Source organism: Acipenser ruthenus, chromosome 15 (assembly GCF_902713425.1).
Source record: "Acipenser ruthenus chromosome 15, fAciRut3.2 maternal haplotype, whole genome shotgun sequence".
In the NCBI taxonomy this organism is placed as follows: Eukaryota; Metazoa; Chordata; class Actinopteri; order Acipenseriformes; family Acipenseridae; genus Acipenser; species Acipenser ruthenus.
Window position 1 is genome coordinate 20,532,412 of NC_081203.1, and position 23,910 is coordinate 20,556,321.

The 23,910-nt window shown below is 38.9% G+C and overlaps 1 protein-coding gene across 2 annotated transcripts in view; it reads right to left on the reverse strand.

Annotated features, from left to right (window-relative positions):
- Window positions 1–23,910, reverse strand: part of LOC117422292 (acid phosphatase type 7-like) — a 42,367-nt gene that overhangs the window by 13,322 nt on the left and 5,135 nt on the right. For both annotated transcript variants that reach the window (XM_034037107.3, XM_034037108.3), the window contains exons 2-6: window positions 23,669–23,812; window positions 22,231–22,431; window positions 19,990–20,172; window positions 19,762–19,787; window positions 14,454–14,551 (exon numbers count right to left, since the gene is read on the reverse strand). In XM_034037107.3, coding sequence (XP_033892998.1) covers window positions 14,454–14,551; window positions 19,762–19,787; window positions 19,990–20,172; window positions 22,231–22,431; window positions 23,669–23,777 — 617 coding nt within the window. In that variant the 5' untranslated portion in view covers window positions 23,778–23,812. The remainder of the gene's footprint in view (window positions 1–14,453; window positions 14,552–19,761; window positions 19,788–19,989; window positions 20,173–22,230; window positions 22,432–23,668; window positions 23,813–23,910) is intronic.

Consider the following 23,910-nt stretch of genomic DNA (forward strand, 5'->3'; position numbering starts at 1 on the left):
CAACTATGCATGTCTGTCTGTCACTCTCTTGACTAGCCCCCTGGACTGGTTTACTTTCTGGTTCAAATTTACACATGTTAGAAGTCATGTTACCATGACTTCACATTGTGGAAGGGCTTTCCAATGAAAAGTAATCCGTTTCTTTTGGCCCTGAAAAGTAATCAGATTAAATGTAAAGCACACATAACTGTAATAAATTGCTCAGAAAAGCAATTGCATTACCTGTAACTAATTAATGTTACTTGGTACCTTGTAAACCCTGTGTGATGCTTAATACCTGTCTGTCACCAGAAACCTGTTTGAGAGAATTGCTAACCCAAACCCCAGTCCAAAATCGCAAGTCATTTCCTCTACCAGGTCCTTGAATGGCAAAAGTTAAATATTCACATCAGTTTTCTGCTTCAGTGGAGATTCCAGTTTAAAAGTTTTTACCTTGGTACATTTCCGGGATGCACTTATATGCATGTCCAATGGTTTTTATCACCAAAGCAGGCCCCCAGGGAACATTTGTCTGATCTCCAAAGGTTCAAGCTGCCGCTTGAGTTAGTGGGAAGCTTTCTTATATGATTTAGTATTTATTTTTATATTATTATTTTATTATTTATTTCTTAGCAGACGCCCTTATCCAGGGTGACTTACAGTTGTAAACAAAAATACATTTCAAGAATCACAGTACAAGTAATAATACAATTAAGAGCAAGAAGGGTGCAAGTAATGTCTGCACAAAGTTACACTTGTGTCTGGTATATGAAAATAAGATGACTGACTAGATATAGACTCATTAGCACAAACAATCAGAAGCCAGAATCAACAGAGAAGTATTCTGAGGAGTGTGTTCTAATGAATGTCCATACCAAGGGTGCGTTAAGTAAGTGAGCTGCTCAGTGAAAGAACCTACTGAGCAGCTCAGAGCAGATTGCCTCTGTGGTCTGAGTAAGCAGAAAAATTGTCGCTCTGAGCTCATTGTTTCCTCACAATTAGATGACTGGTAAGGCATACAGGAGCCTTCTATATTCTGAAGAGAATCCTTGTGTGGTAGAGCAGTAGTAAAGGTCCTGTTGTGAATAAACTAACCAGGGACCATCATATAAGGGGATATATGAGGGGAGAGGTTTACAGTGCCAGCATCACACCTTTTCACCTTGTGGCTTATCATTTCTGTTGCCATGTACTGTGTTGAAATTGGAGTAGACTGCTGTGGCTGCAGCACATTTGAACGCAACAGAAAACAAATGAAATCTCTGTACATCAACCCGTTTTAAACTAGTTATGTAATATAAACACAGTCATTGCTGTTATGTTGATGTCAGCTTTAACTATCAGAAAGGAGAGCCAAGCATAACATACTACTGTTTAGAGTTCAGACTCGACCCCCAACTGCGAAAAGAAAAAGAAAAAGGCTTGCCTGGTTGCAAGGCTCAGTGGAAAGCAGGGAAAAGATATATCCTGGAAAAAAGGTACCGTTCAAACCCTAACATTGTTACTGAAAATGACACGTTTGTTTGAAGAGGTATTCCTTGGTGTTTGCCTAATTTTATTTCTATTTGTTTTTCATTAGGTGCTGATTGATTTTTAATTGTTAGAGTAAGTAGCTTCAACTGTCATGTTAATTGCATTTTTGTTTTACATTTCCCTTACTACATTATGCTGTTTGCAATCATGGTCAGTTTTTCTGGGTTCTCCAATACTGAGTTATTATATTTTTTCTCTAAATGCACCTTTATAATGTTACATGCAACAGCTGAATCTCTCTGAATAGTCTTAGAAGCGATGACCATTCTGGAGAACAAACTGCAGATCTCCCCTCCCAAATTCCCAGAAGGATGAGGGTCAGTCACTGAGGACAGGCTACCTTTTCCACTAGAACAAAGAAACGGCTTGCAGTCTGGCTGCCCATGGTGGCCCTACAACTTATTGACATTGTTATGGCAGATTGTTTTTTTTTGTTTGTTTTTTTTGCACACACATTTTTATTGCTCAAAATCACTGCCCAAAATAAAAATAAACCCATATTTAAAACTGGTGACAGCTTTTGTTACAGATAACTATCAGGCAGGAATAGCTTTCTCATTCCCCTTGCTACCACTTTGCTTTGCCTGCATTGGTTCAGATTGGAAAGTGTTTCAGACAGCATTCCTTGAAGTGCACCATCATGCCAAAAGGAACTACAGTCCACATTGCTAACAGAATGAACTAATGAAACAGCTCCTTTTTCTTATTGCCAAGGTATCCACAGCTGCCATCAGTCAGGTATGATCTTACAGCTCCCACAAGGTCAATGTCAGGTACTCTGTGTATTACAAAGAAAACTTGAAATGTGTAGCGAGACTACTGCTGAGCTCGATTGTCAACGTACTTCATTGTGAAAGTGCAGAATGGTACATTGTGTGCTAGACAGCTAATGACACAGCTGTAATAAAAGTAGCAACATTTCTTATCCCTCATAAGTGCCAATACTGAGGCAATGCAATGGTTCTGGGGCAGCTATATTGAATTTATATAATTTCTCGCTAAATCTGCCTTTACCTGGCTTTGTACTTACAGTACGACTATCTAGACAGGTTCAAAGCCAGGTAAATTTAAGGCAGACTTAACCAACAGGTTTTGGGCCCAAATACCCCTGATCAGGCCCGTCGAGATAAATTGGGGTCCCCGGTACATCATGTTGGCTGGGGACCCCCACCCTCTCTGTCGTATTTTTAGATTTCAACAGAAACAAATCTAACCAGCCTGTAGAAAGCTTGCAATTATTACTTTACTCACCAAATTATCATGTAAATACCGTTTTTGGGTTGTTTTTTTTTTTGTTTGTTTTAAAGAATCCCCCCTAAGCTCGGAACCCTGGGACAGTTGTCCCCCCTTTTTGTCAGCACTGCCCCTGATTTAAATACCAATAAATGACCTCCATGTTGGCTATTAACACTTAAGACTAGCATATACACTACAGCTACTACTTCTAACACTACTACCGCTACCACTAATACTAATCTCCATGTTTACTAGTGCATCATGTCTAAGCACCCCAGTTAGCCTCCCAATTGAACAGCCATGTGTTTGTATCTCTTCAGCCCTGGTCTCACGGCAGCTCATGCTGGATGAGTCGTGCTTAGCGAGCCTGGGCTCCCACAGCCATCGCTTGCCAGACCCTCTCCGTGAGCAGCACACACCAGCTGCACAGTTGGCAGTTTGATAATTATCTGGCTCACCTCACCACCAAGCAGTGAGGAAGCTCTTCCTAATTGCATCTAATTGAATTCTGAGACATGGTTTCTGTTTTTTTCCATCTTGGAAATCAATACATATTTTTATTTTTTTTTTATTTTTAGCTTTGCCTGCTTAAAGTGGCTGGTGTATGGCCACCGAACATGAAAAATTAAGTTACTTTGGAAAAGGTATGAGATAAAAGTAGACCCTGAGACTTTTTTAATTACTTGGTAAAGATAATGACAAGCAAATAGGAAATCACAAACTGTCCAAATCATCAGAACCAACGGCAGTAACACCAGCAATAGAAGATGTATTTTTAACATTGCACAGGGATCCTGGGACACACTGGCATTGTACCATGGTATTGCAATGGATTACCAGTGTGTATATGGTATATATATATATATATATACCATTGCTATGTCAAAATGTTCCACACTGGTGCACTATTCCACCGACAGGGCATGCCACTGTAGTTGCCCTTGTTCTACCATTGCCATTTAAGATTGTTTCATAACAATAATGCCGTCCACGGAAAGGTTGGCAATTTCTGACCAAAAAGGTGTCAGGTGTATGACTAGCTGTTACTGTAGATTTAAAGTAGAGGCACTGGAGCTCTTCCTAACAGCTTAATAATACTGTACTTGCCTCTGGACTGCAGATTGCTCTTTACTTGAATTGCAAGATGTTTGTCTTTAAGCTGATGGTTTGCGGATTGCGTCCAGCCCTGAGATACCAATGCTTTATAATTAATACACCATAATGGTATGATGTAGTTGTTTTTAACTATCACATCAAAGCTCTGTCGGTTGATTTATAATAGATTTTCACTTTCTTCTATATCTTCACTTTTCTTCTAAAATAGTCCCACATATAAGCACAAATACACACAGATGCAGCCCTTACTTAGTTCCAGTGCTTATATTGTTTGTAATATAAACACAGGTGTTTGGGTCCCTCGCTGGGAGTGGTCCATGGGGAAACCCCTGAACACCTCAGGTGGGATCTGCCTTTGAAAGCAAGGGCACCTCTGTGAAGAGATTCCCTGCGATATTGAAGAGCTAGGGTGCGTCTAGGCTGAGGGCACTAACAGTGTAACAGGCAGTAAACATTTGTCTGGTAGCAGTGGCAGACATATGCAGCTGCAGGGTAAACTAATTGAATCATGCTCCATAGCACTGTGTTTAATTATGCAAAAACATGTTTAAAAAAGGCACTCACGAACATGAGGAGAAACCAAAAACACATATCCCAAGTTTATAATGTGTGCCTAATGGGAATTCTGGCATCACATTCCAGAAAGCTAATGTTACAAAACTAGTTGCAAACAACCCAGAAGGCTAGCTTAGGTAATTCTGTGTTTATTCGTGTCCCAATAGGTTTTGGCTCTCCTCTCTGATAACATTTAGGCCCTACCTCCTCACGAACCTAAAGCTAGAAAATAAGAAAGGGAAAATGGAGAACCAGTAAAATCAACTTAAATTAAAACCCCCTTTTTTAAATAAATCTTTCAGTCACTAATTGTGTTGCCACTGTTAAAATATATACTTTCGATTGTATAACTTACAAGTGCTCATTCTTAATGTATAATTAGTGACAATGGTATTTTGGTAATGTGACGGACAGCGTGCTCTTGGCCAAGCCTTTATCTAAAGCAGGGGTGTCAAACATACGGCCAGCGGGGCCATTACTGGTGGCCTGAACATTAGTTTCTAAAATTGCATTGATGTACTGTATCGTTTTGGAATTCTTCTTTAAAACAACCCGCCTCTTTAATATAGCACGTGTATTCAACATTATATAACATTTGTGAACAGTCTTAACTTAAATGGCCATTGCTGCCAGATGAGTTTGACACCCCTGCATTAGCATAAGAAATTCCTCAATCCTGTGGTGGTCAGTTTATTTCCTAAAAAGTCTGTGTGTGCGCTACATTATATACCTCGGTGTTCCCAGTGTTTTTGTCAAACACCTGAATTTCTCTTCTGACATGCCAAACCGAAATTAAAATGCTGAATGCAAAGAGCCTATTTTTATAATACTGAAACTGGTGAGCCCTGGGGTATTGTTGCAGCTAACGGACCAATTATATTGGCTTCACTGACTACAGTGAGTCTTCTAGAATGTTTTTGGCAACGATATGCAAACTGTGCACAAGGCATCTGAGTATAAAATAAGCGTTAAGATTCCTATCTTACTTTGGCCCTTTTCACTTGACACCATTGGGACACCGCTGTAATACCAGCATATTTCCTTGAAACCTATAAATACTTCAGATACTTTTTTTCACATTTGACCAAGTTTTTAGTGGGGTTAAACATTTACGCTGGTTCTTTGGAATCCATGAATGACCGAGCTGCTTAAAGACATGTTTTCATAGCATTTCAATGATTTGCTGTTCAATCATGTGAATTAGGAAGGCTGAGAAATGCAAGGGTTTGCAGATGGTCCAAAAAGTTACTGTGAATAAGAGGGCTTTCAAATAACTCCTGGGTTACAGCCCTCAGATTAATTTAATTGCTGCACTTGTATCATACATTGTTTATTAGCATCTGCCCTCCGTGCAGGAATTCCAATCCCAAGTTCTGCTCCCCATTCAGTTTAATTGTTAAATCGTGATTGTGCATGTTTCATAGGGGCTCTGTTTACGTGTTTGGATGTACTGTAAATACGGACAGCTGTGAAGCAGATTGCTGTCTCGATTAGGGTGACATGGCCTTGAATTAATCATTACTTCCACCTTCGCACAAATATCAACATTCAATATTAGATTCTCAATATGTTTACCAGTATTTCAGAACCTGTTTCAGTAGTAAGTATAAATAATTTATCTGTAATCACGCAATCATAAATTCAGAGGTAAAAATTCAAGTAGACAGACATTTCAGGTAATGTCTATCAGTTTTCATTGATCCTCTTTTCACTCCTGGGGATTAGGGAGGAATGTTGACTGGGGCTAGTTCACCACATAGTGCTTCAGTGCCCCCTACTGGTCAGAGTGAGGAGTCCAGGTAAGACTTCCCAGGCTGGGCACTCAGTCTCCAGTGTTCTTGTGTTTAGCAGCACTATCTGTTGTTTAGGCTTGGCAGTTTCAAATAAATGAAGGTTGCCTGTTTGTCAGTCCTCCTGCTCAGTATTGGGTAGAATGGGTCAGACAAAATTTGCATTGGACATAAATGTTGTAGAAATAATGTCGGGGGTGTTTGTCCGCACCTTTAAACATGTTGTCCATGCATTTATCATTATTTCTTCTGGAAAGGACAGAAAGCATTGGGGGAATGCCTGCAGACCAACATGGAGCAGAGAGCTGCTGTATAGTGTTGTACCTATAGTATGTTGTTTAAAAGTTAAGAAATTGTATTAGAGATTAAACAGTATTGAAGCTACAGTAAGTAACTAACTGGAATTTAAAACCTTTCTCAACTTCACCTAAAAGAAGGCATCACCAAAAACTTCCTAGGACTTGAGTTCTGGGCTGCTGATGAAAATATCAGTGGTCCTTCTGAACTTCTGCATTGGCCTCCCACCAAAGAATTGACCAAGATGAACACGGCTTAGTGGCAGATATCTGATGTGGTCACCATCCACTGTAGCACAGATGATTTTGAATTACTTAGTTCAAATTTACTGTGATTGAAGATTAGGATTTAGAGAAGCTCAGCCTTACCACCAGATTTGAATTCAGTTGCAGTATCTTGGCTCATTGAAGCTGTGGTTGAAAAAGAAAAGGCAAAGGCCACTTATTTTATTTGAAACATGCCTTCCTTCCTCTGCAGAGCTGTGCAATTCACTTGCAAGCTACTAATATGCAACATATTAGCGAGTTACATATAAAATGCACGGAAGAACATCTGGGGAAACCATTTAATGGGTTAGTTTTACTGTTTCTTATCTGGTTTTAATATTCCAAAAATGTCGCCTTCACTGATGAATCTCTGATCGAATGTTTGAAGTTATGGATACATATCTGGTGTTTATTAACCTTTTGTTTGGTTTTGTCCAGAACACTGTGAACAGACATTCGATTTGATATCCAAAGTTTATTAGACAGCATATTGTATGTAGATCAGTGTTTACAATAAGATTTTTTTATCATCGTACTGTTTCTCTTTCAATATTTTTTGTCCAGTCTGCTTGACACTAATCTATAGTTGGTTTTGATTAATATTTTCACATGGCTTGGCAACCCATTCCACACACCCAGCACATGGTGCTACCTACCTTCAGTTTGAATGTGTTTTCTGGTCCCAGTCACTGGGCGAAGTTTAAAGACGTGACTGGGGTTGTCTCTGTTGATTTCTTATCGCCTCTAATTCCCTGTAATGGATCCAGTAAGAAACCTGGTATTTATCTGTCTGCACATTGGAACACGTGTGCAAGACTGGATCTCCTTTCTTGTTTCAATGTCCAGGCAGGGTTGATTGTCTACCTGGCTTGTTTGGTTTGCCCAGTCTAGTCCTGACACAATTATCCAATGGCTGGGAGCTTCTTAATCCCTCGTTGATTTTGAAAGCCTTTTACCAAAGAGTAAATTACTACATTTTTTTTCTCTCCTTTTTAAAAAAAAACACCTAGTAAAGTTACTAGTAATAACACATCAGGTATTTAAATGTAGGCCGTTTAAGTAAGTCAGGTTGTTTCATTCTCATTTTGTAACTTGAAAGGGTGTTTTTGACATTTTTGAAAAAGGCACCAGTTACTTTGAATGCATTTGCAGCCTACCCCATTAACTCTAAGCTTTAAAGAGTAGAAAGGTTTGCCATATATTGTTTCCCATTCATATGGGTTTATTGTTAATACAAGCCCTAAACAGCATTTGACCACAGTAACGCACTGCAGACTCTTGACACAACAGCTCCATTTTACTGCTCTCTTAGTGGGTAATCCCCTGGGATCTCTGGCATGCCTTTTAGAATTTCACTGTATTCATTTTTTATTTCATGAAAGAACATTTAGATTTTCAAGGTAATGGTGCAATTTTGCAGGAGGTAAACTAGTAAGCTTATAAAATGTCCCAGCAGCCAAGCCAAACAAAACCTGAAAAAGCAGGATGGAAATAGGGACTCTATATGGATTTGATCAGCCACAGTGCTTTTAAAACACCTTTGGGGGAAGTTTGAGGGGATTAATACGGCTTTACATGAGCCATCTTCCCGAGACTACCAGTGAGGTTAAACATGTCCTCCAGACTGCTTCGGAAATCATTTATCATCTCTTTACCAAGAGTCTTAAACTCCAAGTAATTTTACACAGTGTTGGCATACGTCTGGGAACAATAGGTTGATTTATATGAAGTGGCTGCATTGATGTTGATTACAAAAGCAGAATTCTCATTGCTTTGTGTTGTTGATAACCTGGCTCCCTCATGGGACAGTAGCTACTGAAATACCTTACTAAATGTGCAAATAAGGCAAGACTGATGGAGGACTGCTATAGATAATGACATTTACAGCAGTCCCTTAGCTCTCTTTTTATCCCCTTTTATACTGCTGACTGGCAAAGAAATGCACAGCCATTTATCATTTGACATGTCTTCTGAAAGCATGCCAACAACCTTAGCAAAACTAAATGAGTTTTCTAATGGACAATAACAATGTAACACTCTAAAGCTCTTCATGTAAAACATACTGGTTTGAGTTATTTAAACTCGGATTAACCAGGACGTTCCCTTTAGATCAGGGGTCTCAAACTCATCTGGCAGCAACGACCACTTAAGTTAAGACTGTTCACTTGGTGGGTCATACCATAAAAAGAATATATACTACTTTACACAACATTACCCCCACTGCACGATTCCTAGTCATCAAAAAATATGCAGGCATGGTTTCAATCAATCAACATATTACTTAATGTATTTTATAGTACAAAATAGGCAGATATAACTAGAAGCAGCTTTCTTAGAACACTAAAAAAACTAAATATCACAAATAGACGAGTATTTTACTTTCAATGGAACAGTACCACTATGAAATGTACATTTTTATGACTCCTGTCTGGACACTTGGCACTTCTTCTCTCGCTCACACCAGTGTCATGATATCTGGCTGTATATCCTTAGCTATGGCCACTCGCAACACAGCGGCCAAGTGTTCATCCGTGTTTTGTATAGGTTCATTGTCGAGAAGAGCTGCTCACCAATGTAAGTGCTTCCAAATAAACTCAAAAGTTCTGACTATTTGGGGAACTCATTGACTGGAACATAGTGGTAGAAATCTTGCTGTGACCCTTCATTGAATTTGTCATCGAGATGCTGTTTGCACTGAAAATCGATCAGCTCTGTTTGAAGTTCTGGCTGGGCTGTTGTCACATTACAGGGAAATGGGTTTGCAAATAACTGAAAGATGTTTCGATGAGACTATAAGTCCTGAAATCGACAATCAAATAATTTGATCAGATTTGCTAGTTTTTCACTGCAGCGCTTGTAGTCTTCATCATCAAATTAATCTTTGTATAACTCTTGAATCTCTCGGCACGCAGTGAAGTGAACACAATTTCGGTTTGACACACATTTTGCTTTGAAAGCTCTCATCTCTTCATCCATTAGTGTTACGATCTGCTTTGGCCCTTGGAGTTTCTTGTTGAAAACATTCATTTGCTCGGTGAGGTCAACAAGAAACGCAATATCCAGTAGCGATTGGGGATTACTGAGCTGCTCAAGATGTTTTCCTTGTTCCGACATGAAGTCCTGTATTATTTGACGCAAGTGAAAGAACTGCTTCAGCACTGCCCCACGACTCAGCCATCGTACATGTGAAAATACAGTAAATCATCATACTGTGATTCCAACTCATTTAACAAGGCACAAAACTGTTGATACTGCAAACCCCTGCTGTGAATGAAATTCACACACTTGATAACAATGCCTGTTGATGCACAATGCAGTGTAAGAAAAGTGGTACTTTCCCATTTCTTTCTTACATTTTTTCCAGCACTCTGCCAGCCAGTTCACTCTTTTACCCAGTCATATATGGTGCACCATCTGTTGAAATCCCAGTTAGTTTCTTCCAAGGTAATTATACACTTCCCATGGCTTCTTGAAGTTTTAAAAAAATGTCCTATCCTGTGGTTGTGTTGTTCATGCTTAAACTTAAAAGCTCTTCAATAACATTGAAGTTAATATTACCTGCCATTTCAGTAATAGCTTAGCAACAGTTTTACGAGATAGACTGACATTAGAAAAATTATCTTTTTTCAGGGCATACTACATCAGCTGTATTAAGCATGCACCTTTTTAATAAATTCACCATCTGAAAAAGGTTTGGCAGCGCATGCATTCTCTTTCCTAACAATAAAACTGGCCTCCACAGCATTTTCATTTTTTCTTCTCATCTTCAGAAAAACCTTTCGTTGAGACTACATAGCTTCTTTCATCTTTGTGACTTTGTCAGCACAAGCCTTTCCAGTAAATTCAGAATACGTTGCTTTGTGCAGCGTGTCATAGTGCTGTTTGCATGTTATAATCTTTCATAAATGCAACTGTTGCACTGCAAATCCGACATATTGCCTTGCCGTCAAATTCAGTGAAAACAATAATCATCAGTCCAACGATTTTGGAATCTTTTGTGTTCCGCCTCCACCTTTCGCTTCTGTGACATCTCCAACTACTTTTTGGCAATTGATTTAAAATTTTACACAAAGTAAAATAAATAGTTTAAACAAACCTTCGCTTCGCTATCCTCATCAAAATTATGTGTGTTGTGCTGTTACACGTGTACGTGAAGAAATGGATCCTGTGCGCCATTTGATTGGCTATTTTACTACCTCTGTGAGCTGTGATTGGCTTAATGGGAATGTCACTCATACAATGCAGACTGCACATGTTGAATGCACATGTTATATTAAAGAGGCGGGTTGTTTTAAATAATAATTCCAAAATTATACAGTACATCAATGTTATGTAAAAGCTCAGTTTTATCCATAACTATTAAATACTCAATAGTGCTGAATTAAGAAAAAACTATCAGAAACGTTTGCCATTGAATTTTAGACTCAGTATTTCTTAAAAGCTCCATTTTACAGTGGGCAAGACAGCTGATCTTATAGATTCTGTATGGGACTGACAGTAGGAGCTCAGTTGAAAGATGATTTTGTATGCACAAACTGAGGTACAGGGGTGACGGTATAGGCCACTGTAGAAAAGACTTGACTGCAGATCTTCACCACCCCAACTTGAAGGAAATAGAGGCTGCTAATCACTGAGGAATGGCCAAGTACTCTTCCGGAACAATTTAAACACCTTGCAGAATCATCAACAGGACCCTTATTTATGTCATGCAGTACAGTGTGGGGAGAGTTCATATATTAATGCATCTAATAAATCACAGGCACCACGATGGTGTTATTAAGATCCACAGAACATCTGTAATGCTCATTCCCAGCTAAGCTAGATCACCACTTCATATTTTTCAAAAACATTTTTAAGAGGTGAAGGAACAGCCTTGAATAATTCTGGAATGTTGATCTATTATCACTAAATGTCTATTTAAGCAATAAAGTAACCAGTAGGTTTTTTTATTATTATTTTGGGCAGTGTCAGCTATTGCATTTTCTGTATTTTTTTTCAATTTCAAATTTAAACATTATGCATATCAAGACAGCCAACATCTGCATTTACCATAGTAAAAACACAGCAGGGATAACAAGTGCTTCAGTACCATACTTCCCCACAATGGCTGGCAATTAATTACAGCCATCAGTATGACAAAATTGATGACTGTAAAATATTTAACAGTATGTACAGAATAGTATAGAATAAGAATTAGCAATGGAATATTTAATCACAATTTGATTACCGATTCTCCAGATATATGTGTAAGTGTCACTTACAGATTGACACAGCCAACTCCATGTAACCCCACAATATGATACTCTCAACAACCTAAATAGTGTTTATACCAAGTTTCATAACTGGAGAAGTTGTTTCTTCCGATCTATACAGATGGCCGGATGTACAGACACATAGACAACTGACTATAGCTCCAGAATCTGACACTCAAAAACTTAAATTATGTTAATACTGAGTTTCATGACAACTGGATAAGCGGTCCTCGAGGTATATTCAAAAATGTAAGTGTGACAAACAGATGGACAGATGTACGGACAGACAGACACCCTCATAGATATCCTCACAATCTGACATTCTTAATAACTTATAAAATACTGTCAACTCCCCAGCAGAGATAATAAAGCAAAGTGAAAGCATACTAAAGCAATAGGTAAGCTTGGATTTTTAAAGTATATTAATAAACATGGCAGTCCACGGTAAACTATGGTAAACACATAATAAAACCAAGAGAAAACCTAGAGCAAAATTATCATGCAGATTTACTGTGTAAACTTTTATAAGGGATAGGGAATAGGCATGTATTACAAACAAATACAAGAAAAATCATAAACAAGTTATCTGTCCAAACCAGTACATTCCTAACATTCTGAAGCTCTGGGGTAGGTCAGTTAGAAGCATATGTATGCACACTTTTATTAAATCTTTTTTCAATTAGAATGGAAGTAAGGAAAATGTGGTTTCAGATCATCAAGCTCCTGGGCCGAGAGACAGAATAGGCATTAATGGAGTGTTCCTTCTAGTCTTTCATTGGAAGAAGTGCAAAACGCACAGCCTGCCAAAGCCCACATTCGTTCTCTTGGTAGGGTAGTATTTCATCAATCTGACTGTTAAAAACAGGGACGAGCTGTTTCCAAGAAACATTCGAGGTTGTTGCATCTCTGCTGGAGCCAGCAACAATGAAAAGTGGCGTAGATTTTAACCCTTTAAACCCTCGCCTGTCCATTGGCCTTCTGCTCTAGGAACTGATTTTAATTCAAATACAAGTTAACAAGAGCATTCATTAGAATGCATAAGAAACAGACTGCAGATCTGTTACTTCAGTCATGTACTGTTTTTAAGTCAAGTTGTCTTCAACTACTTGCTGTAGTTCCTTTGTCTTGCATTGCTTGGCAGAGCCTTCCTGTACCTGTACTCAGGTATGTCCCATTCAGTCTCATTCAGCACCTCTGGGTAACTGTTTTTTTTGTTTGTTTGTTTTTTCTTGGTACCTCCGTGTCAGTTTGTGCACACGTTCTGTAAAAAAAAAAATCTGATTCTGGGCTTGATGTCAGCTGAATTAATGAGCTGGGAACTAAATAAGATGAAAACAGTTGGTTTTGTCAGCGTGTAAGCGTCCACAGAGGGTTTGGAGCAAATCGAAATTCATTGGGTTGCGACTGCTGGTTGTTAGTGGCTCTTTTTACCCTGGTTTTACATTGGTCTCCCAATGGTAAGTTATTCAGAGCCCCAACATGCATGTTGAACTGGTGCTGGCAGTCTAGTTATTTGGCAGCCCTGCCTCATTCTTTAGGGTACGCTGACCCCTGGTGGGGTAATACAGTAACACAAACAAAATATAAAGAAACTACCTGCATGCCTGCTGGGTTTATGTGCTTTAATTAAAGTGATTGCTTTTATACAGTAAGTAGTAATCTATTAACCCATTTAGTCATGATAACAGGATCAGATTGTGTTGCTTTATTAGTTTGTAATATGGAATGCTACTTCAAATTAGATATACTTCCTTTCTGATTGGCGACACAATGTAATATCGCTTTCTCATTGGCTCAGGTGAACATACAAGTACAAAGGCAAACCTGAAAGGTCCATCGCTATGTAATTAAGAGGGATACAAGGATAGTTTTTTGGTCAAATAAGAAGTATATAAAAGCAGCTGAGAGGTGCACAAGTGACCCCTAGTGGTCAGTTTTATACAGGCCTCATTACAGAAATGCCACCTTACTCAGAGAAGTAAATATGCTGAACACCCAAGAGTGCAGAAACAGTAATAAATGGTGATTAAGAATACTAAACCAAACAAATTAAACACTGTATTGTTTAAATTCAGAGGGTAGAAAGTCTCCCTTTTAAGGTGGTCTTTCTAACTGTTGCATAACCCTGCAGCCTGTCATATTTCATATACTGAACAGTGTTATCTTTCATTCAAAACCTCTATTTTAATAGAATACTTGTTTTGACTGAAATTTTATAATCCTTTCCCGTTTTCTTCTAAACACACAAGGTTTTGCGGTGCTTTCCAAAGCCAAACCCACGTATGGAAGCAGTTGATTTGTGGCACCAAGTCATGTTCACTCCGTCTCAAAACAATCACACATCCGCTGCAGTGCACTGTGCCAATGAGATACCTCCAGCTCAAAGCGTCAGAAATAGGATAAACAGGCCCGTGGGTACTGGTACTCACTATGCGTTCTCGTGGTTTCCTGGGCTTGTCATGTAGGGAACATACGCTGCGATAGACTGAATCTGTCTCATGAACTCGTCTCCAATTCGAGCATTGTCCTGGAATAAAAAAAAAAAAACATCAATTACTATTAAATAATATCATTCATATCATGAACACTGCTGTTGTACCCTTGAGCAAGGTACTGTACCTAGATTGCTCCAGTAAAAACCCAACTGTATAAATGGGTAATTAGTGGGGCTTGCGAAGCAAGAGTCTCCACTTTAAGTCTTCGACATACTTCTTCTTCTTCTTCTTCTTCTTTGGCACGCTACTCCTCTTACACCGTTTAAGCTAGAAACGCCGTTAACTTTAAAACGTGTAGACCGGTCTGGAATAGTGTGCTTGTATACAACTTTTTGATATATTTTCTACTTTTTAAACTATTAAGCTTTTTGTCCATCTTCATCCACTTTAATGGGACTTTTTTCAACATTCTGAAGCTTATTGTTTAAAAACTCCCAACATTTCCAACATTCTATTTACTGTAAACGATGTAACTTTTGACACAAATCAGCTACTTTGACCACTTTCCCAACAAGTAAGACAAAAAGTTAGAGTATAGAAGTTAGAATCTCCGTCTACTTCTTTGCTATTCAAATCTGAAATTAAAACTGAAATAACTTTTACCAATCAAGAGGTACAGCTGTTTTAGTAACCGCATTAACTAAATTTTCTCAAACTTTTTATAAACAACTGACATTTTGACCACTTTCCCAACAAGCCAGACAAAAAGTTAGAGGGTATGACATCTTCCTCTACTTCTCTGCTATTCAAATATGAAATCAAAGCAGGAATGGCGTCTACCAACCACTGCTGAATTAACTGTCATAGAACTTTGAGAAATTTCAAATTATAGCACATTCTAAGCATGAGACAATTAGTAAACAATGTGACTTTTGACACAAATCAGCTACTTTGACCACTTTCCCAATAAAGCAAGCCCCACAACTTTACTTGTAAAGTTACCATCTAGTTGTATGTAAAAATAATGCAATATCTTGTAACAATTGTAAGTCGCCCTGGATAAGGGCGTCTGCTAAAAAATAAACAATAACAATAATAATAATAATTTACATATGCGTTTAGGCAACCTGTGAGAGATAGCACAAGCAGACAGAGACTCAAAGAGCAAAACTGCAGAGTGAAGAGCCGAAGCACGTATTTATTACAGAAAAATAAAACAAGTAGGCACGGGGCCAAACAAAAGGTTTACACACAAATACAAATCAAACATAAAGAGTCAGGCTGAGCAATGCCTTCACTGACTCAAGACCAACGCCAACGCCAACGCCAACGCCAACGCCAACGCCAACGCCAACGCCAACGCCAACAAACAGACCTTCCATGTGGTTTCCCCTCCTCCTCTAATGGAACCCTGGGCTACCATTTATAGGATGTGGCTGGAGCCCAATTAACCAATAATGAAATGATTACCCAATTAAGGCTCCAGCCACATTCTCACATGTATTTTGGCAGGGACCGGAATTAACCCCATCCCTGCCAACCACCACCAAACATCACAATATACACAGCAGAGCTCTCACTGTGCCACACAACTGCTTTAGAAAAAAACGTTTTCAAAAAGATTGTAACAAACCCTATCATGTTGCTGTCACCCCTTTCAGAGTTTCATAACTATATACATGCAGTATACAATTGTTGCCTCTTTAACCCCAAATGTTTACTGGAGCTGTGTATAGTCAGCAGATAATGGGCATGGACCAATAGAGTGGCCTTGACCCCAAATCATGTTTGGATGTTTGCAACTTTGTGTCCTGCAGATAAACTGTTTAATACAAGAATGCACTCTGTGTATGAGTGACTGTTATCGAGTTGTACAAGTGAGGGTTTTCCCCAGAACACTTACAAGATAAACTATATATACATACAGACGTGCTCAAATTTGTTGGTACCCTTACAGCTCATTGAAATAATGCTTCATTCCTCCTGAAAAGTGATGAAATTAAAAGCTATTTTATCATGTATACTTGCATGCCTTTGGTATGTCATAGAATAAAGCAAATAAGCTGTGAAAAGAGATGAATTATTGCTTATTCTACAAAGATATTCTAAAATGGCCTGGACACATTTGTTGGTACCCCTTAGAAAAGATAATAAATAATTGGATTATAGTGATATTTCAAACTAATAGTTTCTTTAATTAGTATCACACATCTCCAATCTTGTAATCAGTCATTCAGCCTATTTAAATGGAGAAAAGTAGTCACTGTGCTGTTTGGTATCATTGTGTGCACCACACTGAACATGGACCAGAGAAAGCAAAGGAGAGAGTTGTCTGAGGAGATCAGAAAGAAAATAATAGATAAGCATGGTAAAGGTAAAGGCTACAAGACCATCTCCAAGCAGCTTGATGTTCCTGTGACAACAGTTGCAAATATTATTAAGAAGTTTAAGGTCCATGGAACTGTAGGCAACCTCCCTGGGCGCGGCCGCAAGAGGAAAATCGACCCCAGATTGAACAGAAGGATAGTGCGAATGGTAGAAAAAGAACCAAGGATAACTGCCAAAGAGATACAAGCTGAACTCCAAGGTGAAGGTACATCAGTTTCTGATCGCACCATCAGTTGCTTTTTGAGCGAATGTGGGCTCCATGGAAGAAGACCCAAGAGGACTCCACTTTTGACAGAAAAACATAAAAAAGCCAGACTGGAATTTGCTAAAATGCATATTGACAAGCCACAATCCTTCTGGGAGAATGTCCTTTGGACAGATGAGTCAAAACTGGAGCTTTTTGGCAAGTCACATGTTCACAGACGAAAAAATGAAGCTTTCAAAGAAAAGAACACCATACCTACAGTGAAACATGGAGGAGGCTCGGTTATGTTTTGGGGCTGCTTTGCTGCGCCTGGCACAGGGTGCCTTGAATCTGTGCAGGGCACAATGAAATCTCAAGACTATCAAGGCATTCTGGAGCGAAACGTACTGCCCAGTGTCAGAAAGCTCTGTCTCAGTCGCAGGTCATGGGTCCTCCAACAGGATAATGACCCAAAACACACAGCTAAAAGCACCCAAGAATGGATAAGAACAAAACATTGGACTATTCTGAGTCCTGATCTGAATCCTATCAAACATCTATGGAAAGAGCTGAAACTTGCAGTCTGGAGAAGGCACCCATCAAACCTGAGACAGCTGGAGCAGTTTGCTCAGGAAGAGTGGGCCAAACTACCTGTTAACAGGTGCAGAAGTCTCATTGAGAGCTACAGAAAACGTTTGATTGCAGTGATTGCCTCTAAAGGTTGTGCAACAAAATATTAGGTTAGCGGTCCCATCATTTTTGTCCATGCCATTTTCATTTGTTTTATTATTTACAATATTTTGTTGAATAAAAAATCAAAAGCAAAGTCTGATTTCTATTAAATATGGAATAAACAATGGAGGATGCCAATTACTTTTGTCAGTTTCAAGTTATTTCAGAGAAAATTGTGCATTCTTTGTTTTTTGTAGCGGGATACCAACAAATTTGAGCACGTCTGTATATATATATATATATATATATATATATATATATATATATATATATATATATATATATATATATATATGTCATGCACTGTACAAGTGTTCAAGTTTAAAATAAGTCAAGACAACAAACAGCTAGCAGCAGGAATTCAGCTTTAACAGATTTAGTTTATTACAGCATCCGAACCATTGTGATAACACAATAGGCTCAATTCCTAAAGCTCAGGAGTTATTCAAGGAATGTTTTTTAGAAGTCCATTTCGATAGGATTATTCATGAAGTGCACTGAACAGCTCATTGTTAGAGAAATAGGCAACTTTATTTAAAGTGCTACGGAACCCTCTACAGTTCACAAGAAATGCACCTTCGCTGTATCCCATGTTTTTCGTATCACAGCGATGTATCTTTCAACACAGTCCTGGAGTGATAGAATTGCTGGTGCAAATAAGAGGTGTATCGTAGAAACAGCAAACCAGGGTTGTTGCAGGAGGAAGCCTGGTCTGTATACACTAAGATGCTTATCACAGAGAGTCTCCTTCTCCTGGCAGACGCTCCCAAGTTAAAGTTAAGAAATGCATTCCTCAATTGATTTTGATGTGAGAATAAGACAACATGGCACACAGCAAAGGTAAAGTAACGTGTTTCTTTTTAAATAACTCTGGAGATAAAAGTGAGTGAATATATTATAACAACCAAATTCATTTAGCAATAGATTTATAACTACCAGTTATAATCCCAGATATAGTTGGAAAGAATCTTTCATAATCATACAGTAAACAAATAAGAGCTGTTTTTAAATTGCCTAAAATAATTTCTATCTGCCCAACTATTTTGTAATGTTTGGGACAGATTTCTTGTGGCAGACAGGTCTTTAAGTGTCCCGGTAGTCTCTGCCAGTGTCTATTTTAATCTCCATGATGTACTGGCGTGGCGATCAACATTCCTCATCAATGCACTGATTAAACTAGCTGTCTAGCATTAGCGGTTCCATTTCATTTCTTGGATTTTTTTCCATGAATGTAATCGTCTAGATGAATGAAATGGGATACGAGAATTTTTTTTCAACTGATTTATTTAAACAAACTAAATGAATTTTACACATGTACTCGAGGAAAAGCAATGTATTCTGGGAAGTGTATTGGGTACAATGTGCATGGCTTGGCCACTTTATTAGGACCTGTCTACCCAATTGGATTTGGCATCATCCTGTTGTGGGGCACATTCTCCTTTTTGTACCCTGTGGAAGGCTAGACAAATGCCGTAGTTTACTTAAGCATCATTGTGGATTAAGTTCACCCATCTATTTTGCACCTGATGCCAATTGCCACTTTCAAGACGATAAAATACCCATCCACATGCCACAATTGTGTGTGAATGGTTTGAGGTGCATGACTTTAGGCATCTTCCATGGCCACCACAATCCCCAGATCTCAATCAAATTGAGCATATGTAGGATGAACTTGAACGACTCATTCATCATCACGATCCTCTAACTAGCTCTCTGCACCTATTGCGTGAACCAGTGATGACTGAATACATTAACATCTCTTAAGACACCTTCCAGCACCTTGTGGAGTCTATGCCATTTTGTGTCAAGGCTGGGATCTGGGCAAATGAGGGCCCAACCCGACTAAAGGTACAGGTGATAATAAAGTGACGACGTAGTGTATGTATATGCATATACAATAATCCCAAATTGTGTCGTAATGTTGTAGTGATTTGGAATTATTCAATGCTCTTGACAACAAAAACTTCAGCTAAATAAAATTAAAAATTAAAAAGTTACCTCATCCATGTCGTAGGCAAAATCCCCTGAGAAAAAAAAAACAAAAAAACTTTTGAGATATATCATCATTTAGAATTTCAAGTTGTACTTTTAACAAATATTTTATAAAACCACAAAATGGTAATTGGAGCACATTCATATTGGAGTCATTCTAGGTGCAAACCAGTAAATCATTTAAAACTCTGTAGACAGGGTTACTAAGCCTGAAAAAGGACTCCTGCACCTTACCGATGTGTAAGATGACATCATACATTCCCAGCTGCGTTTCCTTCTGAAGTCTGGCCAAAGACTGGGGGTTGTCGTTGCCCAAGTCACCGAAGAGAGCAAACTTGGGGCTCCATTCACTGCCTTCTTTAATAGCCGTGAAAAACAGGATGTCACTCCAGCCGTCATTGCTGCCACAGTGATAAACTGAAAACACAAAGACATGCAGACATTTAAAAATAATACTAACCTTAGGAAGCAATCTCAAGAACATGGGAATGCTGGTAACTGGCATTCGGAATGCCCTTGCAAGTACACCTGGGCATTATTCGGTTGTTTTCAATCTTCCCGGGGTTTTAGCTGTTAACTGGCAAACCATTACACACATGTATTACTCTCTGCTTAAAATAGCGCTTCTTAACCTTTCATTCTGCTCTTACTTTTACACAGCTTCCATGTGTGGCCTCTCGCCTTTCTCTCTGTGCTGAGTTTGAAGTGGTGACTTGGGTTAGCGTCATATATTTCTGTGGCAGGGCTGAGGCCTTGCACACAGATGTGTGTTGCATTTTGTTTGCTTTTCTTTCATATTTTTTTATAAATAGTACAAAAATATTAAAGGAAGCCGGACACTGTTTTTATCTTGCTTTTTTGTAGTTACCCTTGTGCTGTACCACTGTTGGTACACCAGGGCAACCCCTCACTAGGGGTACCATTGCTGTTACTCTAGTGGCGACTGACTGAAACTGCAACAGGAGTTGTGTTAAAAAGTGTAAGTATTATAAATAAACCTTGCAGCGTTTCAAATACAATCCCTCCTTATCTCTCAATCTCTCAGAGTGGATCCGCACACCCTATTACAATGCCATTTAGGATTTTATAAAACGTCCCGTCTTTTTTTTTTCCTAGACTGAAGAGATTTCACCATTTTTACCTGTCCTCATAGTTCATGCCACTTAGCCCTTGGATTGACCAGGTTGCCTGTATCTTCTTGTGGCGGAGTGTCCCACCCCTATGTATTATTATTTGTATTTTTGTTTACGGCGCGGGTAAAAGCGCTGCGTCTTTTATTATATATTTAAAAACCCTGTGAGGATGCATGGCTGATCAGCTACTGATTATTTAACTAGCTGACAGTCATGCATCCTTACCAAACGCGTGGATAATTAACAACTAGTTAATCCCTCGGCCAGAGTATATAAACCTGCAGCTCTCTGCACTTGATGTTGGGTGTACAGAGGAGAGTACGGGGAGCGGAGAGAGCGAGCAACATTTAAAAACAATTGCTAAAGCGTGCTGGATTATCCAGCACAACACTTACTTGTTTGTTTGTTTATTCGTTTGGCCCTCGTGCCCTTTTGTTTTGTGTTTGGTTAAAATCATTTGTTTGTTTATTAAATACGCTGAACGCAATTGCGTTCAGCTTCACCCGCCCATCCACTGTTTTGGTGTCAGTTGCTTCCTGGTCCGTGACGTCATCCACCACCGCTGCGAGCCAGTCTGTCACACTTCTCAAGGGCAATAATAAGAATATCTTTTTCCAGCAAGGTTGTAAAATTCCTTTGTTCAGTGTGACAGTAATTAACTGACTGGGACTCCTATGATTTCTAATTGACAATTCACTCCATAGACATTGCAGAGGATCGAAATATTAAAAATTGAACCAACCCTGGAATATTACTACATTTAGACCCAAGAGACACTGTCTATATTAATGAGACTTCCGGGCACTGTTAGATACATTTTAACAAGTTATTGTAACAATTCAAATGATGGCTGTTGTTAGATCTGCTACTGTTTAGATCAATCGAATATAACTCACTGTCTACCAGCCTTGTGTTTAGAAAATATATACAAAATATATAAATACAGGTTGAGAAACTGCTTGGAACAAGATAAGCGTCACTGTAAACCTTTAATACATCAAACTGACCTGCTGAAATCACTGAAAGGTAAGCAAAAAAAGGAAATATAGAGAACTTTATACTCCACAAAGCCACATAAGAATACATGGTATGATAACAGTAACTCACTGCCATCGCAAGCAGAATTGGAAATACAGCTCTTGTTGAAATACAGTATTGTTCACAGCTCATTCCAGTATTGATTTTAGCTCTGTTCCTAGAACTGCAAACCACACAGCTACGTCCCCCTGGCAGGCTCTCAACACTGCGAAGTCACGGGTTGACTTCCCACTTCCCTTTACTCACGGACACCGAGCATGCTGCAGTTTGGTACACCTAATCCATTGCTGGCCAGTTTACATACCATAGGCCGTGCCAGGTTTGAGGTGGGTTAGGGTAACTCGGTGCATGTACAGCTTCCTCCCTTCATCTCCTCCATCCTTAAACAACGTGCAGCTTCCTTGAGCTGTCAGCTGAAACAGTTTCCCTCCCCACACTCCATACTCCACCCACGACTCAGTCTTATTGAAGGTTGTCCAGGTGATGATCATGGACTGTGGGACTCCTAAATACAAAATAAAGAAACAGACGGTCGCAGGTGAGAAATCCCAAACCCTGCATTAACACTGGAGTGTAGAGCCACAGGAGGGTCTGCACTCCATGTGCAAAGTATTCATATTGTTCTGGAGCGACCACTCCTCAATGATTTGTATCCAATCCCCTGGATATTTATTATTACAAAGAAGAAACTTGATTATAAAATTAGACAAAAGACTGCACTAACTTCCATTGTTCAGTCTCCTCACCTTTTAAGACTTTATATATATATATATATATATATATATATATATATATATATATATATATATATATATATATATATATATATAAAAATATTTTTATATATTCATATGTTGTTGTTTTCACAATATATACATTTCCAGTTAACATGTATACAATCAATACATATTAAAGTACTTCATAAAGTTTCACTTGCCATAGTCAACAGATCCACATAGATCATTTGCGGTCAAAATAAAAGGGTCACTTAAAGTTATTATTATTTTGTATTTCTTAGCAGATGCCCTCATCCAGGGCGACTTACAATTGTTACAAGATATCACATTATTTTTACATACAATTACCCATTTATACAATTGGGTTTTTACTGGAGCAATCTAGGTAAAGTACCTTGCTCAAGGGTACAGCAGCAGTGTCCCCCACCTGTGATTGAACCCACGACCCTCCGGTCAAGAGTCCAAAGCCCTAACCACTACTCCACTACTCCATTTTGAATGTAAGTTGTACTTACATTGAAAATACTGAGTGATAAGGAGCAAAGAAACATGTGGGTAGCGTGTGTATAAATATATAGTATACGACTATATTTTAGTCAAAATCCATATCCATAAAATAATCTGAATAACATATTTCTGTCAATTCTGAGTATAAAAAGCAATAACTTTTAGTACAGAATACTGGGGGTTCAGTATCCTTCTAAGTAGTTAATATATTCCTTAGAGCTAGATATTAGCTCTGAGGAATAAGGTAACCAAAAGTGTGCACTGTGGATTACTAGCTTTGAGTGTAGATACATATCATGTTTAGTTGTAATGTTAGGTGAAGAATAGTGAATCTGGCTATAGTCTGGCACAGTACCAACTACTGTAGTGTAATGAGAGCTTTCCCTTACAGACCTGAACACCCCAATGTTGAAAGTCTCCAGTATTCATGGTGGGTCTGCTAACTACATTACTTTTAGCTGCGTAGCTGAGCCCCAGACACAATGTCTTGAAACCTACCTGTATAGGACACATGCACTTGCTCTGGCTGTAAACCAACCGGTGGAACACACAGCACCGGTGCGGCTGCCAAACAGAAGAAAGCCCAGAACATCCACAGGCAGCCCATCTCGCCTCTGTCCTCTCCCCAGTGTTAGGAGCTCACTGTCAGTTGGGGATACAGTGCAGTGTTAGAAAACATTCAGTGCCCTGCGCAGTCTGTCTCATGACTTTAACAACCACTACTCAACTCAAAGGTTACA